The 20,733-nt window shown below is 39.1% G+C and overlaps 1 protein-coding gene across 29 annotated transcripts in view; it reads right to left on the bottom strand.

The window, feature by feature from the left end:
- camk2b1 (calcium/calmodulin-dependent protein kinase (CaM kinase) II beta 1) overlaps positions 1 to 20,733 on the bottom strand; it is a 63,870-nt gene that overhangs the window by 29,085 nt on the left and 14,052 nt on the right. For 16 of the 29 annotated variants that reach the window (XM_044026112.1, XM_044026124.1, XM_044026113.1 and 13 more), the window contains exons 3-12: positions 20,674 to 20,733; positions 19,778 to 19,832; positions 19,334 to 19,399; positions 10,130 to 10,202; positions 6,084 to 6,186; positions 5,235 to 5,318; positions 4,941 to 5,035; positions 3,727 to 3,849; positions 3,519 to 3,602; positions 2,241 to 2,283 (exon numbers count right to left, since the gene is read on the bottom strand). In XM_044026112.1, the coding sequence (XP_043882047.1) occupies positions 2,241 to 2,283; positions 3,519 to 3,602; positions 3,727 to 3,849; positions 4,941 to 5,035; positions 5,235 to 5,318; positions 6,084 to 6,186; positions 10,130 to 10,202; positions 19,334 to 19,399; positions 19,778 to 19,832; positions 20,674 to 20,733 (786 nt within the window). Of the gene's footprint in view, positions 1 to 2,240; positions 2,284 to 3,518; positions 3,603 to 3,726; positions 3,850 to 4,940; positions 5,036 to 5,234; positions 5,319 to 6,083; positions 6,187 to 10,129; positions 10,203 to 13,667; positions 13,741 to 19,333; positions 19,400 to 19,777; positions 19,833 to 20,673 lie in introns of those variants that run through there. The other 13 variants (XM_044026115.1, XM_044026123.1, XM_044026127.1 and 10 more) reach the window with 2 other exon arrangements.

The raw sequence follows: 20,733 nt of genomic DNA, 5'->3' as shown, positions 1-20,733 counted from the left end.
CAGAAGGGACAGCAAATCAAATGTCAGACACCAAACAATAATCCAGATTTTTTGAAGAGTGGTTGTATGAGGTACTGACATGTAGTCAGTGCTGACTTTGTCACGTGTGCACCCGGCACTGAGCACTAGCCTTGAACATAGATGCTGAACACAAGGCTGCAACACAAGGCTGCAATGGGACATACGGAAAAACACAAACCATATAACATACAGCTCACCAAATTCCAAGAACATGCTCACCACTTTATGTTACCATGACACAGCCTTTTCTGATCGGAAATGTAAATTAGTGTAACTTTGTAAAAACTTGTACAAATGTATTGTTCTTGCTGGAAAAAAGCTGTCTGACAGGATGATAAAGCAGCAAACAAGTTAAGTGAGCCAATCTTTCTCCTGGTGTTTGCTAACCATGTTTTCAGTGAGAGTGACGCTCCATGTCTCAGACTGGTTTCCAATGCTGGTAGTACTTACACTGTAAGGTCAACAATAATTATGTGTCAGTGCCTCATACAACTACACTTCCTGAAAAAAAATCTCTCACTTTATCCCTTTAACCCTCATTAGGCACTTTTTACTGTATAAACAAAAGGTGCACTCCAGGTAAATGTTTTCTACAAAGATTTCTGCATTTAACCTGAACTTAACCGTGTAATACAAACTTCAATGGCAAGTCTACCATTTGACATTACATCAGCACATAGAGGATGATAAAAGATTATTCATAATATACATTGAGAAAATACAGTACTACCTCATTACATAAAGCCCTGGTGTTTGTTTTTGTGTTATTGTAATATGCCACCGTAACATTTTTCTGCAGGTCTCGGGGTACTTTTCTTTTCATCGGATGACCTCACACTTGTGATGGAGTAATGGAAGAAAGAGAGAGAGAAAAGGTTGTTTGACACAGCCTGCTCACACACCTGTGTCAGTGCACAGTATTTGTATGTGTGTGTGTGTTTCCATTTCCCACTGCAAAGCCACTGTGAGTCATGTTTTCTGAAGCAGCATGCTTGTGTACACAAACATTATTTGAGACACACATCTGTACATTACATGAACACAGAACAGTGGTTGGGATTCCTTTGAAAATAGGAGCTTAAGATCAACCAATATAAAGGCACTATTGCCTCGAACAAAGTGGCTTTGTACAAACTGTCTTCACTCAGGTCTGACTGCACTAAAGGTTCTTGGCTTATTGCTGCATCTCAAATGGTACAACTTCTCACTGATGACAAGCTTCCATATCAATAACCTCATCACTTTGCAGAGCTTTCCGATCAATGTTTTGGAGATCAGTAAAAGGGCCCTGAAGTATTTAAGAGTTACTGTAAGTTGAAGAAATGTATTTGAATATACTTGGCCGAGGGGAGAAGAGGCAACACCAAAGACAGGCATGTACAGCTGTCTAATGACCTTCAACATATTAGAATCATTAGACACAAATGCTCTCTGGAATAATCTGCTGTCAGCTCCGTTATTATCTCTGCTTTGGGTTGTACCAGGCTCTGATTGGCTTTTTACTGGCAAGAAATTCATGCTACAGCCTTCACTTTGCACCAAAGTTGGTGCTAAAACTAGCTGTACAATAACATGTTCTCCTAAGAAATGGACTTTCAACATGCAATGGCTATAATGTTTATAATAAATATAAACGTTAAAGACTGACCACAGGTTATGAATTTTTACTAGGGAAACTAAAAGTAACTTTTATTTGGAACATGACGTCTATATATACAGTATATATATGTGTGTATATATAAGGAGAGAGAGAGGGAGAGAGGGAGAGCGAGAGAGAGAGAGAGAGAGAGAAGACTTCTGACTGAGAGGTATTTGTGAAAAGTCTCTGAGGCACAGATGTTCAATATTTTATCTATCTTACCTAAGCTAGATCTCAGCACAGATTTAAAAAATAAAGTTTTCATCTGGTACACAGATTTGCACAAATGCAAAGACAAGTACTACACACATAGAAACACAAACACAGTTTCACTGTTTCAGGATTTACTAATATAAAAAGGTGAAACACTGAAGTTGCACTGAGATGAAATGAAAATGTGACTTTGCTTGTGAAAGCATGAATTTCTTGGCTTAATACTTATGTACCTACATGTGTTGTACATGTACTCTACAATTAGCATTTTTATATTAACTTTACATTGACCTATGTTGGTTCACAAATAAGAATAATAGATTCACGGTCATGGGCAACACAGGAATTATGTTCAGGCAAATCTTACCAGAGAAGTTTCGAGAAACCAGCATTGTAGTAAGAATGGCCCCCTGAGAAAAATAAACACATAAGAAGAGGTGTTTAATTGTTTAATTTGTGAACTTTTACTTTTAAAAAGGAGCTATATAAATGATAATAATTATCATTTATTTATCATTATTTCAGAGATTAAACTTTTCTTCTGTTCTACGCTGAAAACAGAGACACCTAAAGGTTTTCAGCAGAAAATGTAGTATCTCCAATGCTGTTCGACAAATCTCTGCAAAACGGAGTGTAATATTTACCAGTAAACACCCACAAACTAAAACATTTACGATGAGAAGAACTAATATCAAGGTGTATATGTAAACAATTATGACTTATTTACTCCTTTAATAATTTAACATTAAAGCAAACTGGCAAAGAGGAATTTAAGTTTATTTCAAAAGTGTAGAATGACTGCAATTGGAGTAAGTCACATAAGCTAGCTTGGGGAATTCACAGAAAAGACACAAAGGGTGCAAGACAAAGGCAAAATTAAAGGGAAGTACAGTAGCTCATCATGACACTGAGGAGATCAATGAAAATTGGAGCTGGTAACTTTTAATATTGCTATAAATATGGCAGCGAGCTGCAAATAGACCAAAGCTGTGGAGGATGATAACATAATTATTACTTAATTAGCTGATCTCATGCCACCATAATCATAGCAAAGCCAGTACAGTCCCAGAACAGCAGAGCTGCAGTGAAAACACTTAAGTGCATGGTAGTAAATTTGTGTCAGTGGTAGATATTAATTTCAAACATGTGTTTCCAAGGTGCAGAGACAGTACACTGAAGTCTGACTACACTGTTGCAGCAGCAGCAGCAGCAGCAAAAATGTAATTATGTTTGATAAAATGTTACAGTTTTAAAGATGCTAGAATCGTGATATTATCGTGATATTATCATAAGTTACCATACGATTTGTCTCATGTTGTTCTTTCCCCTTTTTTTATATCATAACATTTCTGCACGGACAAAGATACAAAATTCTTTCTTAAGTTGTTGTGGTGTACTGTTTTTTTTTTAAAAAACAAAATAACCCAGACAAGTGGTTCATGCTGATGGCACGCTGGATGTGTTATTACCAATACTGGCCAAAAGCAGCAGGGTAACAGTGACATGCTCAGATAGTGACGCTGTTGTATCAGTAAATAAATCAGCAAAATGAAATGCAAAAAGAAACAAGTAAAGCTTTAGTGACCCAGAGATCAGGAGAAAGACTTAATTTTAAAACGTGGAAGACAGTGTGCTGCAAACAGACCTTGAGTTTCCTTCTGGCATTGAATTTCTTCAAGCACTCCACGGTCTCCTGTCTGTGCATCATGGATGCCACTGTGGATCGTTGCTGGAAAATAAAGAAGAAGAGCAGGAGGAGAGGAAACAAATATTAGTCTTTTTGTTGCATGTACAACAAGATATATGAAGAAGAACATCTGGCTGCTTGTCTGTCTCAAGCAGGTGACACTTACGCAGACCCATGGATGCTTGAGGGCCTCCTGAGCAGTGATCCTCTTGGCTGGGTTGATAGTGAGCATCTGGTTGATCAGGTTTTTGGCCTCTGGGGTGACTGTGTCCCATTCCGGGGAAGGAAACTAGAGGGATAAACAGAAGCAAATAGCTTCACATTCACAGAACATCCAAAAGATTCAGACATACACTATACTTGTAGTTATTATATTATATTATACTATATTATTATTATTATTATTATACATGTGTTGTATGTGTTTGTGTGTTCATATAAATTCCTGTTATAGCATATTGCAGTTTCAAGTAGCACAAGTCAAAAAGTAATGTTGAAGTTATCAAATAATAACCACAAATGTTGTCTTTCGGGAGTTTTAAAACACTTTCTACTGTATACTGGACTTTCAAATTCAACTGGTAGCAGTATCTTTTCAACCTCATGTCAATGTCTTTAAATGTTACATTGCATATGTATGTACTGTATACTGTCTGCTCTGTCTTTTGCCTTCAATATCAGACTGGCTCCAGCTCCTCCCATCACCCTCAAATGAAAAGTAGCATTTATATGACATTACATTACATTAGATGACATTTAGCAGATGCTTTTATCCAAAGTGATTTACAAGGGAATTGAGTACAACCTGCCAGGGTTGGAGTTGAACTTGCGACCACAAAGTCTTTTGCACACAGGGTACCGGTCTTAACCACTGAGCTACCCCACCCCTATGACTGTTTCAAATGTGTATTTTACACATTATGTAATTTGATATTTGCTTGACTATCAATAGAAATGATTTCACAGAGGAGAAGAGAGAGGGAGTGGACCACAAACATCATACTAATCCTAAGGCCATATGTGAACCTGTGGTGTTGCTAGTGCTTGTGCCTACAAAGTTGCCCCCATGGGTGCGTTTTCAAAATGTCAAGGGGTAAGAGCATAGCTCAATACAAGTTTTTAAAAGTTGTTAAAAAAAAAGAAAAAAAAAAGAAAAAAAGCTAAACCCCTCAGGTCCTGTTGGTCTTAGGCATAAATGTTGAGGTTTGTGCCCTAAAATCCCCAAATCACTGCCAGAGAATCTATTTAGCATTGAGTTGAATGTAACAGAGGGTTAGGCTCCCTCTCTGGCGCCCCCTGAAATATGAATGAGGTGAGTGAGTTATATAACTGCACTCAAAAAGGAACAAGGACAGTGAGAGGAGAGGAGAGGAGACTCACATCGTAAGCCCCAGCCTTGATCTGCTGGTACAGCTTGTGCTGGTCCTCATCCCAGAAAGGAGGGTAACCCACCAGCAGGATATAGAGGATCACCCCTGAGACACACAAACATACACACATCCGGAGATAAACAAATGCACTGTTGAGAAATATGTACATGTGTTCATTTTTTCATATTATTAATGTATCTGACATAGGGCGAAAATGTGGGGCACACCCTGGACATGTCGCCAGTCCATTGCAGGGCCAGTATTGTGTGTTAAATGTGTAAATGTGTGTGACTTTGCTACTCACCGCAGGCCCAGATGTCAACAGGTTTGCCATATGCCTCCTTCCTCAGTACCTCAGGTGACAGGTACCCTGGTGTGCCAGCAAATCCTGGAGCAAAAAAACGCTATTGATTGACATGTTCAAGATAACATATTGTCTAGCTGCTATGTTTGGCTCATCTTGCAAAGAAAAGCAAGATAATCCTTGGTAAGCTTACTATTCATCCACACAGAGGAGTGTGATCTTACAGATAGTTTTGAAGCTTTAAGGCTGTGTAAATGGCACCAGAGAGGGAGCCTAAATTATATTACTTCTGTTATTATTTATGTCTTCATTGTTTGAGTAAATAAGTGGCAACAGAAAAGTTTCTAATTCTGCCTCAGACTGGCATGTGTCAAGGCAAAAAGCAGCACATACACACACTGAATCAATGACTGCCAACACACAATCTGCATATAGTGAATGTTTTGCACCTGCGTGAGAGGAAATTACTCTCCTTACCAGCAGGTGGGGGTAGTTTGTACTCATCACTAATGAAGGGAAACCAGAAGACCTATTCAGCAAGAGGTGCAACTGCAACAGTTTGTTTGTTTATCTCTTTACTCTGATATGTGAAAGCACTACAAATTCCACTTTGACGATGTCTGGGAAGAAGATCAAGGAATATCCAAAAAAAATAAATAAGGAAGAAATGGAAGGAGGGTAAAAAAAAAAGAAAAAAGAAAAAAAAGGGAACACTTCAGTAGTCTTTTATTTTCTAATGTCTTTTTAAACACAGATGGTGTTAACTTTTTTATCATAATTACACTGTGCAGTAAGTTCATCTTAATGACAAATTTATGCCAAAAATGTTTGTATCTCCAAGTTACCTACCAAACCAGGCCTGCTGATCCCCTTGCACCTCGATGGCCAGGCCAAAGTCAGCAAGCTTCACGGCAGCGTTCTTACATTTGCTTGCCAGGAGCAGGTTTTCTGGCTGAAGTGGTGTAGGTGAGAGAAATGAGGTTACTCATTTAAACTTTCTGAAGTGCTGTGAGAGCTAAATATGCATTGCCTTATTGAGGGAAAGGATGATGATAGAAAGATATGCATGCACATCTGAAAGTCTGTGAACACAGATCATAGAGTACATACATGTTCAACACATACAGTATACACACACATGGGTAAATGCAAGCATGGACACATTAAAGCTATATAATACATGGAAAAGCATTTCAGCAGAGTGTTAATCTCAGTCAGTCGGTAGTGCTTTTCAGTCTTTGCCTAATGTGGTGTGCTGTAGCCAATACGTTCCTCTATGGCCCAGATAATGCAACCAGCTTCATTATTCTCTGTCAGAGGAGAGCTCTAATAATGGGTTGCTATCCCCACTGGCCCTTGCTCTCACTTTCACTCTCTCTTTTATCTCTCTCAGTCTCACTCCATCATTAAATCTGTTAAAGCAGCTGGCAATTCTGAATAAGTGGTTAAAAAAAAAAAGAAAATGAAATGAAGTGTCTTTTTGATTAACCAATTTACATGCTTCTGATAATGTTGGAAATTCACACATCTGGCCAAAAAGGTTAATGACACACTGTCAAGGTAACCCATATATAAATATGGGTCAAAGGTCAGAGCATGAGCAAAGACTATACAGTCCTTGGTTTTCCTGTCCAACATTACATAGAAACAAGTAAATGTGTGTCTTCGGCTATGCTCATTTAAAGTAGAATTATGTCTGCCTCTAAGACTTTGTTTAAATAATTATTATATTATTATTTTATTATATATTTATTATATTATTTTTGTGTTCAGTAGTTTTAAATTGTTACCTCATTTTACCTTAACTGAAAATTACTGTCAGCATTAGCACCTGAATGCCAAGCAATTGACAGCTGTTGAACATCTGCATGGAGTTAGGCTATTCTAATTAATATCACTTAGAGGTTTGATTAGCTGTTGTTGTTTTTTGCAGGAAAATTATGTCTTTCAAGGAGAAAAGTAACTTTACTTTTTTTTAAATATACCAGTTTGAACAGCAAAACAAGTACAAACTGAGAGCAAGGTAAGAATGACTAAGTTATACTGCTTTTAGGATGTATTTTATGTCACTGTTATGTCTGCAATACAGTGATATGATTTTCATCATCTTGTTTTCCTCCCTCTACTCTGTGCTCTCTCTCCTCAGCTAATTTGTTTAGAGGCAACAAAAAAATGTGTATTTACAGCTCACTTAAAAGTGAGATTTCAGAGGTTTTACAGCCTTTGGGCAAAATGAGAAGGATATGTGTAACAGAGTGAGATTGCAAGTGAGCAAAGCAGTGATCTTAAGGCTCGGAGCTTGTACCTCATGTCTGTACATTCTCCCAGCTCTACTGGTTGGTTGGGTTTTACTCTTTTGTAAACAGGAGATGTTAGAACTTGCCAACACTGCATCAGTAAGATAATCTGTGAAAACCGATGTGGGTGGAAATTCTGATAAGGCATGTGCTTCCATTAAAGTCGTGCATAAATGAATGGCAAAAAAAATTACAGCACTGTGAGTGCTTCATTTCCTCTCCATCTCCACAGCACTCATGTGGACAAGACATGCACAACTGAGAACGCTGACAAATAATAACTGCACAGCACGAGAGTGTCAGAGGGGTGGGGGTGTATAGAAGATAGAGAAAGCTGTGTTTGAGAGCAGGTCATGAGTGGGTGTTTCTGATGGAATGATTCCCAGTTCTCTCTCTGACATTAGAGGATTGGAGCTGCGGCAGCATTTCAGGCTAATTCCTTATGCGAGAGTGACAGACCTCCAGTTGAAGCAGAATGCTGCAATGGTCTGACTTCACCCTGACATACGGTATACGGCACTTGAATCAGTTACTGAGTTTGTGCCGAAAGGGCTAAATATAAGAATTAGCCGACATTTACACTACTTACATGCTAGTTGCAGAAGAATGAGTTAGAAAGGAAAACTACATTACATCTGCTGTATACTATATATAGCCCTGTACACAGTGCAGGGCTATATGGTGTTCACTGTGTTGTCATCCCATTTGCCATAACCTAGTTCCTATTTTGAGTGATCTTGTCACCCAGGCTGTCCTCAGTCATCACACTATGACCTATTGCATGAAATGCTCCACGATGCTTGGGTGTGAAACCAGATAGGCGTGTCGGCTAAATAAAGAAATGGCCACAACAGTCCTGATAAACACAACATGTCTTTGCTGGAATGCTGGGTCTGACATTTGCATGGAAGATGTGCACTATAGGCATATAGGCATGCTCACAAAAAAACACTATACCAGGTACAAGACAAGACAGCAGAGGGTCTGAAAACAGCCGGAATCACACAAAAATCAAACAGGATCTGTGTTTTATAGAAGACATTCCCACAAGCACAGTAAAATCCTTAAGAGCAAAATGTAATATGAAATGCATGACATAGTATGAACTGTATAGAAGTGTGTAAAAGACATCTGTCTATCTAGACATCAGCAATCCCAAAGTCAAGAAGCCATTCCAAATGTTTCCAACCTTGAGAAAGGCCTAATGTTACCTGACAGTAAGCCAAAATCAATGCATGTTACATCTGGAGCTAATGGATCACGGTTCACAGTAAATTAACTGTCACTTTTGAAGCACTGAGGGTCATTATATGACCAATGGAGGCAATAAAAACACACAGGGGATTTGTTAATCAATAGCCTCATGAGCTAGTCGCTGTCAAACTAGTGAATGAAGTAGAGGTCAGATTAAGTTTCCTCTTGGGGCTTTTTAGACCGATGCATCGACAAAAATCCTGTTCCAAAAGAGTTACACAGCTGAGGTATTGGTCAGCCAGCATGACCAGCAGTGCATGCCTGAAATCTCCCTAGACTGGGGGAGGTGGTGTTTACACAACAGCAGAAGAAGGTGACAGCATAGAGTTGGAGACTGTACATAGCAGAACAGAGAGCCAGGGAAAGGTCAGGGGAGCTATTTGACAGTCTCATGGTGACTGCAACAAAGCTGTGAGGGCTGCTGTGGCTACAGTATGAGAGGGGAGAGGAGCTTTGGCTTAACTGTATCATCTAGAGTTTTATTTTACAGAAACCAGCCACCCCAAGTCATCTTCCCCCGTGAGCCTCAGGGAGGAAAAAGCAATTGAAAATCAATGAATGAGTGACATGCAATCTTAATTTTCATCAGAATTCAGAGAGAATGTAATGGTTGAAAACCCTGTCCAAGGTCCAGGACTGCCCCAATGCACGGCCAATGACAAAGAACGTCAACAAACCACAATGCTGCCTCAGATGAGCGTGTGTTGGGGAAAAAAGTTGCACCCACACACACCACATCGACTACAGACAATGTGCTACCAACCCATACTTCCTCGGCCCGAATTAGAGAAAACAATTTTCCTTACCAGCAAGAAGCATTAGTCTGTATTTGTTACTGAAAAAGGAAAAAGTGGAAGCCTTATTCGGCAGAGGAGGATATCTGTTGATTTTGTTACTCAGTAATCACAAAGAGGCTCACTCCAGATGGCCATGTTGTGTCTGCATCCAATTGGTATGTTGTAAAAATTGTTTATTTGCTTTGTAATTTCTCTGTCTCTTATTGTCTTCTGATAGGCTGGAATCTAAACAGCCCGTCGCTCTGATCTCTATTATTGATGGACTGCAACACTACTTTGACATCTGCCATAAAAGCCGTCAGCAGGGCTCTTGACGACACACACCGACACACACCTCGGTCCGACAGGGCTAATGAATGGTCATCGATTGCTTGAAAGGCCAACCTTTGGGGTGGTTTGTCTCAGGCATTGACAGTGACATTATGTCAACAACATTATAGATAGTTTCTTGTCAACTTATCAGACGTACACAGACTACATAAATAACACACCCAAACAAAAACAGCATACATTCAAAGGACAGCGGGGCAATTCTCCCATCACTCACCTTCAGGTCCCGGTGCACCACGCCCATTTGATGGCAGTGAAGCACTGCCTCCAGGATCTGCTGGATGCAATGACTGCATGCAAACACCAAGGGGAGGGGGAGGAGGAAGGGGCGAGGGGGCGCATGTTAGTCTGAGCAGCGCTACAATCTCGTGCACAGGCCAGAGGTGTGGGACGGGAGGGGAAGGGCGGGAGGAGGTATGACAGGATTTTTTTTCTGTCAAATCACACTTTCACTTTTGTCCCGTAGCAAATTGCAACCCACCAGGGATAAGGAAAATGGAACCATACTGGTTTTACTTAAATAGTGTCCAATTAATCAATGAAGTGTTTGCTACACAGACTAGGTCAGTGAACAACTCTGGCCCAGATTTAAGTTTGCATGCAATACAGATTTAACCAATCTAGCTATGAGGTACTGTTGATTCATCTGCAGGTGGATACTAGATACACCACCTTCCTCCATGAGGGTGTGAGAATGTTGGTGAGGGCATCAGAGGACATTGATTAAGGAGGTGAGGGAAGGAGGGTCACTGAGTCAATGTGCAATTAATAAAAAATTTTAAGCTGTTTTTGGAATTAATATCATAACTGCTGCCAGCATTGACTGACCTGACAACAGTGATTAATGTCAGTTAGCTTTCCAGTGTGTGTGTGAGGAACACTGATGATTGACAGTTGAGTGTTGTAGATGACATATCCAAACAAAAGAAGATACTGTATATGCACTGTACAATTAGACAGACGGTGATGTATATGTGTACAAGAGGGCCATGAACATTGCCTTGGGATGGCTATGCAAAATGTGGACTGAACAAACACACACACACATACATACACACAAGTTGCATGGATAAGTGTCTGACCTTTCATGTCTGCTTCCTGTGCACTGACTTCAACTAAACTCAACATTCAAAGTGAGTTTTGTTTGTTTGTGACATCTGGCCACCATTGTTCTAAATGTTTAAAAGGTTTGTATTCATTTCTTCATTGTGATTCCAAATATCTGTCATACAAAGTCAAGTAATACCCAAGCTGAGGTTTTAATTTTTACAAACTGACAGCAAAAATAATGTGTGTTGGGTTTGTTTATTTCTGAGCTGTCACTTTGTAAAATTAATGAATTATACAAAATAAAATCAACTACAGAAGAGGAAGCGTTCTCATCCAAGGAAAGCCAATAATGCAATGTTGCCAGATAACAAACAGAAATTTGAACAAATTCAGTCTGAAAGAGAAAATCTGCTGCTATGCTGAGGGTAACTAAATGGGTCATTAATCAAATTGACCAGTGGCTCAGCATCAAGTGTGTGGGTGAGAGACAGAGAGAGTTAAATAAGTAAAAGGTGTATGTGATCTATGATGATACAGATTGTTTAAAGCCAACAACGCTAAGTTAGGCAGTTAACTTCTGTTTAAGAAATACCTAAACCATCCTTGTATTTGGACACTTGTAAGAAGTGTGTGAATAAACTATATGGTATGTTGTCTTGACTGTCATCTGATGTTCCATGTAAACACCAGAGCTTTGCACAGTTTGTTAAACATTGGATTGTTTGATCTTGAGTTGCTTTGCTGTGCTGAAGTCAACATCTTCAAATGTCTTGTTTTGTTCAAACAGCAGCATACACAAGGACGTTTAAAGGGGCTATATGTGATATATGATAACTTAAGTTTAAAATGGGCAATGCAGTCCAAATAATAGGAAGCAGTTCCCTCGAACACAAATACAGAGGCTTAAGAGTTGCTTTGCCTTAACAGGCTTCATTAATGTAGTAGTTTGGCCAGTCCACAAAAGGTTATAAAATGAAAGAAACGAGAGAGAGGAAGAGGCACACAGAGAGAGAGAGCAATGTGAGGTCGAGAGGGAGAGCAAGAGAGAGTGAGAGAGAGACAGAGAGAGAGATGGACTGGCATGGCTGTAAAGTTAAAGTTCAGAGCTATAAATTAAGAGCCCTGTGTCTTGTTTCTAAAGGTCTCTTGATGAATAAATACTAGGCAGGTCACATCTACAGCACAGATGCTCTCAGTTGAGTGACCACATGTGTCTGTAAATGTGCGGTCCAGGCTCTAATGACTTCCATCGATGAAATGTGTCTGTGTGAGTGTGTGGATACACATGCTGTTCAGTGCGTGTGTGTGCGTCCATCCTCCCCTACACTCTCAGCTGTTGAGCAAATACTGTATGTCAAAGTGTTTGCACAAAGCATTAACATTAAACCGTTATATATACTGAACCGTTGTTATATTGATATTGAAGAAAATGATATCACAATAAATAATTATTTGATTATTACGCAGTCCTACTTAAGGATCATTTGTTCAGTCCCAACTTTAACCACATAAAGCATTTGTTCTGTAATCAACAACTACAATGTGTCATCATACATCATACAAATATGTCCTTGTAATAACAATAATACAGTATTATATTGTGATTTTAGTAAATAAACATGCAACAAAACTGCATTTTAACCAAAACATATGCTACCATGACATTTGTAAACTTTTGTAAAAGTGCATGGATTCCCAGTAGTTGCAGATAAAGTTTGTTTATTCGATTTTACCAGTTAGATGGTAATAAAGCCTTGTTGGTTTAAAAAAAATAGCTTAAAATTAATAAAGACAACCTGGAGATAAATGGCTAAGGCAATACAATACATTTTGTCAACTGCCTGAAAAGAGTCTGTTTAATTGGGTTTCGTGGTTTAAGGGTATTTATTAAAAAAGGACTTATTTCAGCTAAAAGGGGGAAGCCTTGGATTTATGAAACAGATTAAAGTAGAAAGACAACAACATCCTGTGTAACTGACACAGGTATAATTCAGGACTGAAGACAAAAACATCTTTACACAAACAACAGACTCAGAAAGAGGCTTTTTAAAGATTATCAAAAGACATTTCCAACTATCGTATTTGTTTTAAATGGTCTTGTTTTTCTTAAGCTTGTGCTCTGCGCTATTAAGACACACGTGATGTTAAGTGAGGCTGTCCTGAAAATACAGGGATCAATATAATAAAATAAAATGTTGTGCTGCCAGAGAGAGAGAGGGGAGGTGCAGGGAGGGAAAGGAAATCAATAAAGAAAACAGTAAATATAAGTGAATGTTACTGTGGGTGGGTGTTACTGTGGCTTATTTATTTTGTTTATCTAATTGTCAGACAGTGCAACAGGAGCAATTGTCATGTAGCTGTTTGTAAAATGGCTGAGAAGAGGACGAGTGGGTGGACAGATGGAGGAGGGAAGGAGGGAGGGTGAGCCAGGCTAGAGGTTCTTTTCAATTGACAAAAAATACAATACAATTTTTTTAAAAGCATACAAGAAACTCAAGAGCATACCAAGAGACAAGTCAGACAGGCAGACATGAGACCAGCAACTGACAGGAACAACACAAACAGACGAGACGGAGGACGAAGGAAGGAAGGAGGAGGAGAGGAGGAGGAATGGACAGAGGAAAGAAGGAAGCAGGCAAAGGATTTGAGGAGAGGACAGGTGATGGGGGAGTGAGGGATGCAAATGCTCCCCTAAATATACTAACCTTCAAGTCCCTGTGCACTATGTCATGTTGGTGAATGTGATGGACACTTTCTAGAATCTGATGGATACAGTGACTGTGAAGACAAAACAGAGAGAGGAGAAACGGGGGGGTGGGGGGTGAGAGGAGGGATGGACCATGGGGCGTATACAGTGAGGGAGTGAGGGGAGGAGGAGACAAGATGCCAGGTGAACAGAGTAATGACCAGGTCAGATGAACAAGATGAAACAGGATCAGAACATTACATATTAGATAAAAGAGAGAGAGGGACAGAGAGAGAGAAAGAGAGAAGATTTGTCAAAAGAAAGGAGGACAAATTTATAGGCGGAAAAGAGAGTAGAAGTAGAAGGAAAGTAGAAGGAAGTGAGGGAAAGACTGATGAAGATTGAGGTATTGGAAGGGGAGTGAAGGAAGGGTGGATGCGGGTGGAGGAGGCAAAAATGTTTTGTTTTGCTTGTTTTAAAAAAAAAAAAACATGAGAGACAACAGCAGCTACAGCAGAACAATCTGCCAGACAAAAGTCACAGCAATTCTGAGGAGAGGAGAGGAGAGGAGAGGAAGTGTTTTGAAGAGCTAAAAGAGATATGAACAAAGAAAAAAAAAATACTTAGGTATGTGGGATGAGTTTGAATCATAGACGACTAGTGGGCTGATGCCAGGCTATTTTTCCATTACTAACAGGAAAATGCAGTGTGTGTGTGTACACTATAAAGGGATACACATACCTACCTCACTCTGCTATGTCTCATGTCTGTTTGTGTGTGTATATGTAGTGTAGGCTTGGTGTAATGAGAGGGTATAATGTGCAGAATATGTGACTAATGGCAGGCACAAGGAGACCGGCAGGCTGCAGGATCTACTGAGTGTGTGAGAGAGAGAGAGAGGGAGAGAGAGAGAGAGAGATTGCATCTAAAAAGAATTACACTTATACACATACAAACACACACACCTTGAAATGTGTCTCTAATCAACATCAATACACATTTGTTGTGAAGGCCTCCCACTGATATTCAACCACAACAACACTACTTCTGATGATTCTTCACAAAAACAAAATGAGGCAAACTATCATTTAAAAGCAGCAACTATTACCCATTAATGAAAAACTTGATCCAGATAAAATCACATTGCGTTTCAGCGGATTCAAGGCATCACCCTACAGTAGTGACACACACTGCATAACTGGTGGATGAAACATACTAAAACAACCATCCATCCATCTATCATTGTTAATGCTTATCCTTTGAGGGTTGCAGAGACATTGCAGCTGACATCGGGTGAGACACAGGGTGAACCCTATCCATCACTTGCCCAACAAACAGGAGAGAGACAACCATTCACACCTGGAGGGATTTTAAATTTGCCAATTGACCTCACTTCAATCTGCATTACTTTGGACTGGGTTAACCCTAACCTAAACTCCCAAAAGACAGAACAATATCACAGAAAAAATATGCAAAGGAAGAAAGAGAAAAACCAGGCGCAGGTAATCAAGTACATTATCTGATTTTGGGCAGCAAAGATTCACAAAATATTATAATTGTCCACAAATGATGCAGAGGTTCAGAAATAAACATTACCCTGGAATTCAGAGCCTCCTTGAGGAAATAACAAGAAACTCTTTTCACCCATTCTCAACATATCATGGGTAAACAATCATGTTTTTTATCCATCAAGTCTTAACCTGATTGTAAAGATTTGCCTGTGGTAGCAAACAAGGCAACAAACCCCATTTCCAGAAAGGTCTTAATGTGCCTTGAGCATGAGCACTTTATGCAACAATGCAACAGATAAAAGTACAAGGAAAATGTAGAAATGGGAGTGCATCTCCACACACCTTCACTGTCTCACGGTCCAAAACCATTATATCATTCCAAAGGACTTGTCAAGGTCTGTGTTATGAACTCGCAAAGAGGGAGGAATAAAAGTGCAGCCCTCATCACTATGGTCACAAATGGGACCTGATCAGCATTTTAAACTACAGTCAGGGCTCTAGAGTGCAAACAAAAAGTGCAACAAAAAAACCTTAAGAGTGCGACAAACTTTTTCTTTGGTGATAATGGTGCACCTAACATTTCCAGAGTTCCCCATACATTTATTCATGTGTGCTGACAGAATCAACACTGCCCATCACAAATAGATTTTTCTATTTTCTTCCAACGCGATTAAAAAACAACTTATCATGCTCTTGACCTCTCACGTCTTTATAGGGTTTCTATACTTAAAAAAAAAAGAGAATCACAACAGGCCAGATGGAGGTTTTGATTCTGTAAGACTAAAAACAAGATAATCTGGTACAATTCTTCACCATAAATAACATGATTAACCATTCATTGCAGTGCATCACAGAATTTAATCTGATGCAGGTATTTTGTTTTTATAAATATTTAACACAGGATGATGACATTATGATGCTGATAGGTACATCAAGCTTCTGTTGAGATGGTGACTATATCAGGAGGTGAAATCTGCTGCAAAAAACACATCTAAAAACATCTAACCAGCATTTTTGATATCTGGGGCTGGACAATACAACTCCTTGTTCAGCATTGAAAATAACAGCAAGGTTTTTGTGACTTTATTTTTTTTGAATATGTCTGCTCCCGTGGTGATGCTAAATTGGATTTCACACACTCACACACACACACAGTCTCACACACAGATATCCACACAAGTTGCTGAAGAGACTCTGGTCGGTTGTGACAGCGGGTGACATGGTGTGATGCAGAGGAGTTATCTGTAGGTGCACACGAGTGTGAGTGAGTGTGAGAGTGTTAGAGTGTTAGAGAGAGAGAGAGAGAGAGGGAGAGAGAGAGAGAGAGAGAGAGAGAGAGAGAGAGAGAGAGAGAGAGAGACTAATTACTGTAGCTAATTAAAGTCCCACTTCTTACTGATCTCCAAAAGGAGTGAGGGAGGAGAGAGGGGGGACTGGCCTGGATGACATTCAGACGATAGAATAAAGAGCTGGATATCATTTGCAGTCTATATGTGTCTTGTGCGTGCGTATATACATGTATATGTTGTGTCTACAACACCACAGGAGAAAAAAGAAATCTGTTGCAGCTTCTCTGTCAAGATGCAGCAAAGCATAAAAATCCAGTAGATTAAAGTTAGGCTGATGCCTATAGTGTGATGGCTAATGGGGATCATACTTAATTAAACTACACTTCCTGGGGCCCACAATAGCAGAGCTTTAATTTCAAGACCGTAATGCTTTAACTGTTTATACGGAAAATAATACAGATTAAAATGGACATATAATCATCCTGGGTCAAGAAAGTGAAGCCACAGCAAGTCTTTCAGAAAATGTTTCACTTGATTTATAACATTAGGAAACATTTTCAATTATGGTCCCATTTAGACTCAAACTGGATAAAGCAGAGTGTGGCTAAGGTTTCACCTCTAACTTATCAAACCAATGTGTTTACACACTAGCACTGGACAAATAGCAAGAAGATGTCAAAACAACAATCACAAACAAATGTATGATGTCACTGTGGGTTGATATTGAGTAAAGATTGTCATTGTTCATGTGGAACTCAAATGAAAACAGCTACAACTCATATTTTAATCGACTATTCTTAATTTACAAACACATACACAACATCTCTCCGTGTTTCTCTTTTGAAGGAGACATGTACTGACTCATTTGTGTGGGTAGATAAGAATCACTAAAACGATTTTGCATCTGCTATATTGTAGTACATGAGGCTGCCAGTCTGACCTTGGTGAAACAGTCTGAGTCATTAATCAGAATGTGCGAGTGAATAAAAGTCAGCTTTATTGACAATAGTTCTCTCTGGCTGATTTAGATAAAGCTGTCACCATCACTTTACACATTTAACCAAAAGCTCTGTTTGGTGAGGGATTTCCCATCCATTGTGCAATCGTATTGTCATTGATTCAACTTGTTTTTAAGTCATAATATAAGTGCAAAAAATAGAATGTTTTGCATTTCTGCCTGTGGCCATTAAACTGTACAACTCCTCCCTCTGATGATCAGACAAACCCTACTCATCCTCACTTCATTGCTAACTATTTGTATATTGTATATATTTCCAGATTCTCTACTTTATTATTGTATTATTATTATTTAGTTATTTTTTTATTTAATATTTTATTTCATTCCATCTTTATTTCATCTGCCTATTTCACTGTATATTCATATCCATATCTTATGCCTTGTTTTCACTGCTGTATTTCTATTTCACTTCGCACAAAGCATCTGGAACAAAAACAATTTGAGAGTGGACTGTGTTATTTCAAACTTCATATTTATGCACCCAAGCAGTCAAAATTTTCTTTTCTAGTAGATTAATCACTTTTGAAAACCACAAGCAAAACATATACTGCATATACTGCAAAAGCACTATATGCAGCTGCATTTGAATTACTAAAATAAAGTGTAAAGCCCTGTGAGTGGTCATTAAGACTAGAAAATCACTAGTTACAGTCCATTTACTTTTGTAATAGGGGATGGAGCTCATTGGATTGACACAAAGCAAAGCTCTGAGCTGTTTTTAAGTGACTTAATGTGCACAATTAAAGTAGTTGAAACTTCTGCTCGGTGTTCAGGATTTTCTCTGACTATTCAGTTCCATGTTTAACTACTGCTGAATGGATGAACGCCCACATTACAACTGTCATTTTCAAGTACCTCTCGCAGTCTTTTTCGAGGCTTACTGTCTGTCATCCACCCCTCACTACTCCATTTCCTGTTTGACCAGTGAGAGCTCTGTGTGTGTGTGTGTGTGTGCGTGTGCGTGTGCGTGTGTGGTTTTGAGGATGAGTCAGCATGGGTGGTGGGAGTGTGATATAAAACAACATGGGAGGAGGTGGTGAAGGGGATGAAATAGATAGTAAAGAAGACTTATTTTGTGTTTTTTTGTTCTGTTTTTAAGCATAACAATATAGGACCAGCTGCATCAGCCCAAATAACATGGATCATTTAGAACATTTGGTTTGTGACCTTTAAGATTTTGTTGATACTTTACCCTTCAGGGGAACATCACAAATAAAAACATACCTTTAAACATAATGTCAGTGAACAAAAACACTTTCTGGTTTATTAAAAGTAATACAACAAGCTGAACTTTACTTTGAATTAACTACTTACTTTTACTTAAATTGGGCTTTAAGTTCAAAATAAACTCCACAACATTCAAAACCTGATTTTTAATTTGGTCTTGAAAGAAATTAGACAAACATACCATTATCTCTTATGTCAGTGTGAGGTAAAGTACTATGGTACTGAAGTAAAGGCATACGCACTGGACAGGTGAGGAAGAGGTGTGAATGTTGTAGCATATGGCAATGAAAAGATAGGGTTAAGTCGGTGAGAAAAAGAGAAAGGAAACCATCTTTCAGGAGAGATAAGAAAAAGTAACAGAAATGGTACAGAGGGGAAAAACAAATGTGAAGAGGTGCAAAAGTCAAGAGGAAATTCATCATAAAATCTACTGTGAAACAAAGTGAGAAGCAGAAACAGAGGAAAAGAACGGAGAGTACAGCAGGATGTAAAAAGACAAGGGGAAGTGAGGAGGAGAGGCAAAGAGTAAAGAGAGTGAGGAAAGAAAAGCGGAACAAGAACAGAGGACACACACAGAACATTTGAAGGACAAAGAGAAAAGCACATCGACAGATACAGGAGTAAAGGTGTCCGCGCCTACCTGGCATCTGCCTCACTGTAATACTCTCTGGCCACGATGTCCTCAAACAGTTCACCTCCGGTCACCCTATGACACACACACACGCACACACACACACAAACACACGCACACACACACAGTTAGTTAGTTAGTTACAGATGGATGCTTGAACTGGAAGGAAGGGGGTGAGGGGGGCAATAGAAGCAACACAAGGATGCCATCTTCATATCCTGTTTTCTGCACCCTGCACCTACCCACCATCACCCCCCATCTTCTCTTTCTCTCCCTCCCTGCCACACTGCTACCATGGAAACTAGCAGGGATTGCCGAAAGATGGATGTGGGTAACGTGGGTGGTTGGTGGAGGGGGCAAATATAGGAGAGAGACTTATGTAATTGTTTATGGAGGAAAGGAATGGGGGTTGTGGGAAGGGAGATAAAGAGAGGAGAGGAGAGGAGAACTTACAAGTCAAACAGGAGGTAGTGGAAGCCCTCCTCTGATATACTGTCATGAAGACGAACTGCAAGAGAAAGATTGAACAGATTAAACATCTGTTTCTCTGTGTATTTCTAATTCTTATTGTTTTGTATTGTATTATTACTGTTAACATGTTTCAATTTCAGTCCTTTGTCTCTTCATTGCTGGATCCCAGGTTTTGGAAAATACACCCAGCTTCTATGTGACAATTTCTGCATAATTCAGTAAAACACTGCTGCATTTTAACTAGGAGGAATTAAAAAAAAAGCAAAAGAGAGTGATAAAGAGGGAGCGTGAGTGGGGAAGAAACAACAGGGAGTCATGATAATTATGACTAACATCATGCACTATTATGGAGGACATAATGGCAACTCTATAAATAAATAAACTACAGACATACATACATGAATAAACAAAAAGAATAAATACATACAGAATTAAATAAAATTATCATTTTATTTATTTATTCATTCTTTTTAATTTTGTGTCCTATGGTAGGAGGGGCTTGGGCTCAGATTAAAGCAGGACTGGTCACGGATGTAATTCTGTTACTGTGAATTTGATGAAGTTTAGATTTACTATTGACCCTCTTTAGGGGTTTTTTTGTCACAGTGAAGATGATGTCTGGGAATACCATTAAAATATTATTCAGAGAGTGTTAATCATCTTCATCATGCAGATGTAGTCAGAAGAACCTTATCCTTCAGTGTCATGAGAACAAGAACAATGAGTGTCAATACTAATTCTAAAATTATAAAACTAAATTCTAAACTAGCATCATCTCACATTAAAACTGCAAACATGAATTACTTACTTACAAAACAAACTTTGTGAAACTGAGACTGATGGTAAATAGAAGCAAAAATACAGAGAGGTTTCCTCACCAATGTTGGGGTGTTTCAGCAGGCGACAAATTCGAGCCTCTCGCTCCAGCTTCTGGTGAT

This window comes from Solea senegalensis, linkage group LG5 (genome assembly GCF_019176455.1).
Source record: "Solea senegalensis isolate Sse05_10M linkage group LG5, IFAPA_SoseM_1, whole genome shotgun sequence".
NCBI lineage: Eukaryota > Metazoa > Chordata > Actinopteri > Pleuronectiformes > Soleidae > Solea > Solea senegalensis.
The sequence above is the reverse complement of the archived record's forward strand: the minus strand, read 5'-3'. Positions and strand labels throughout refer to the sequence as shown.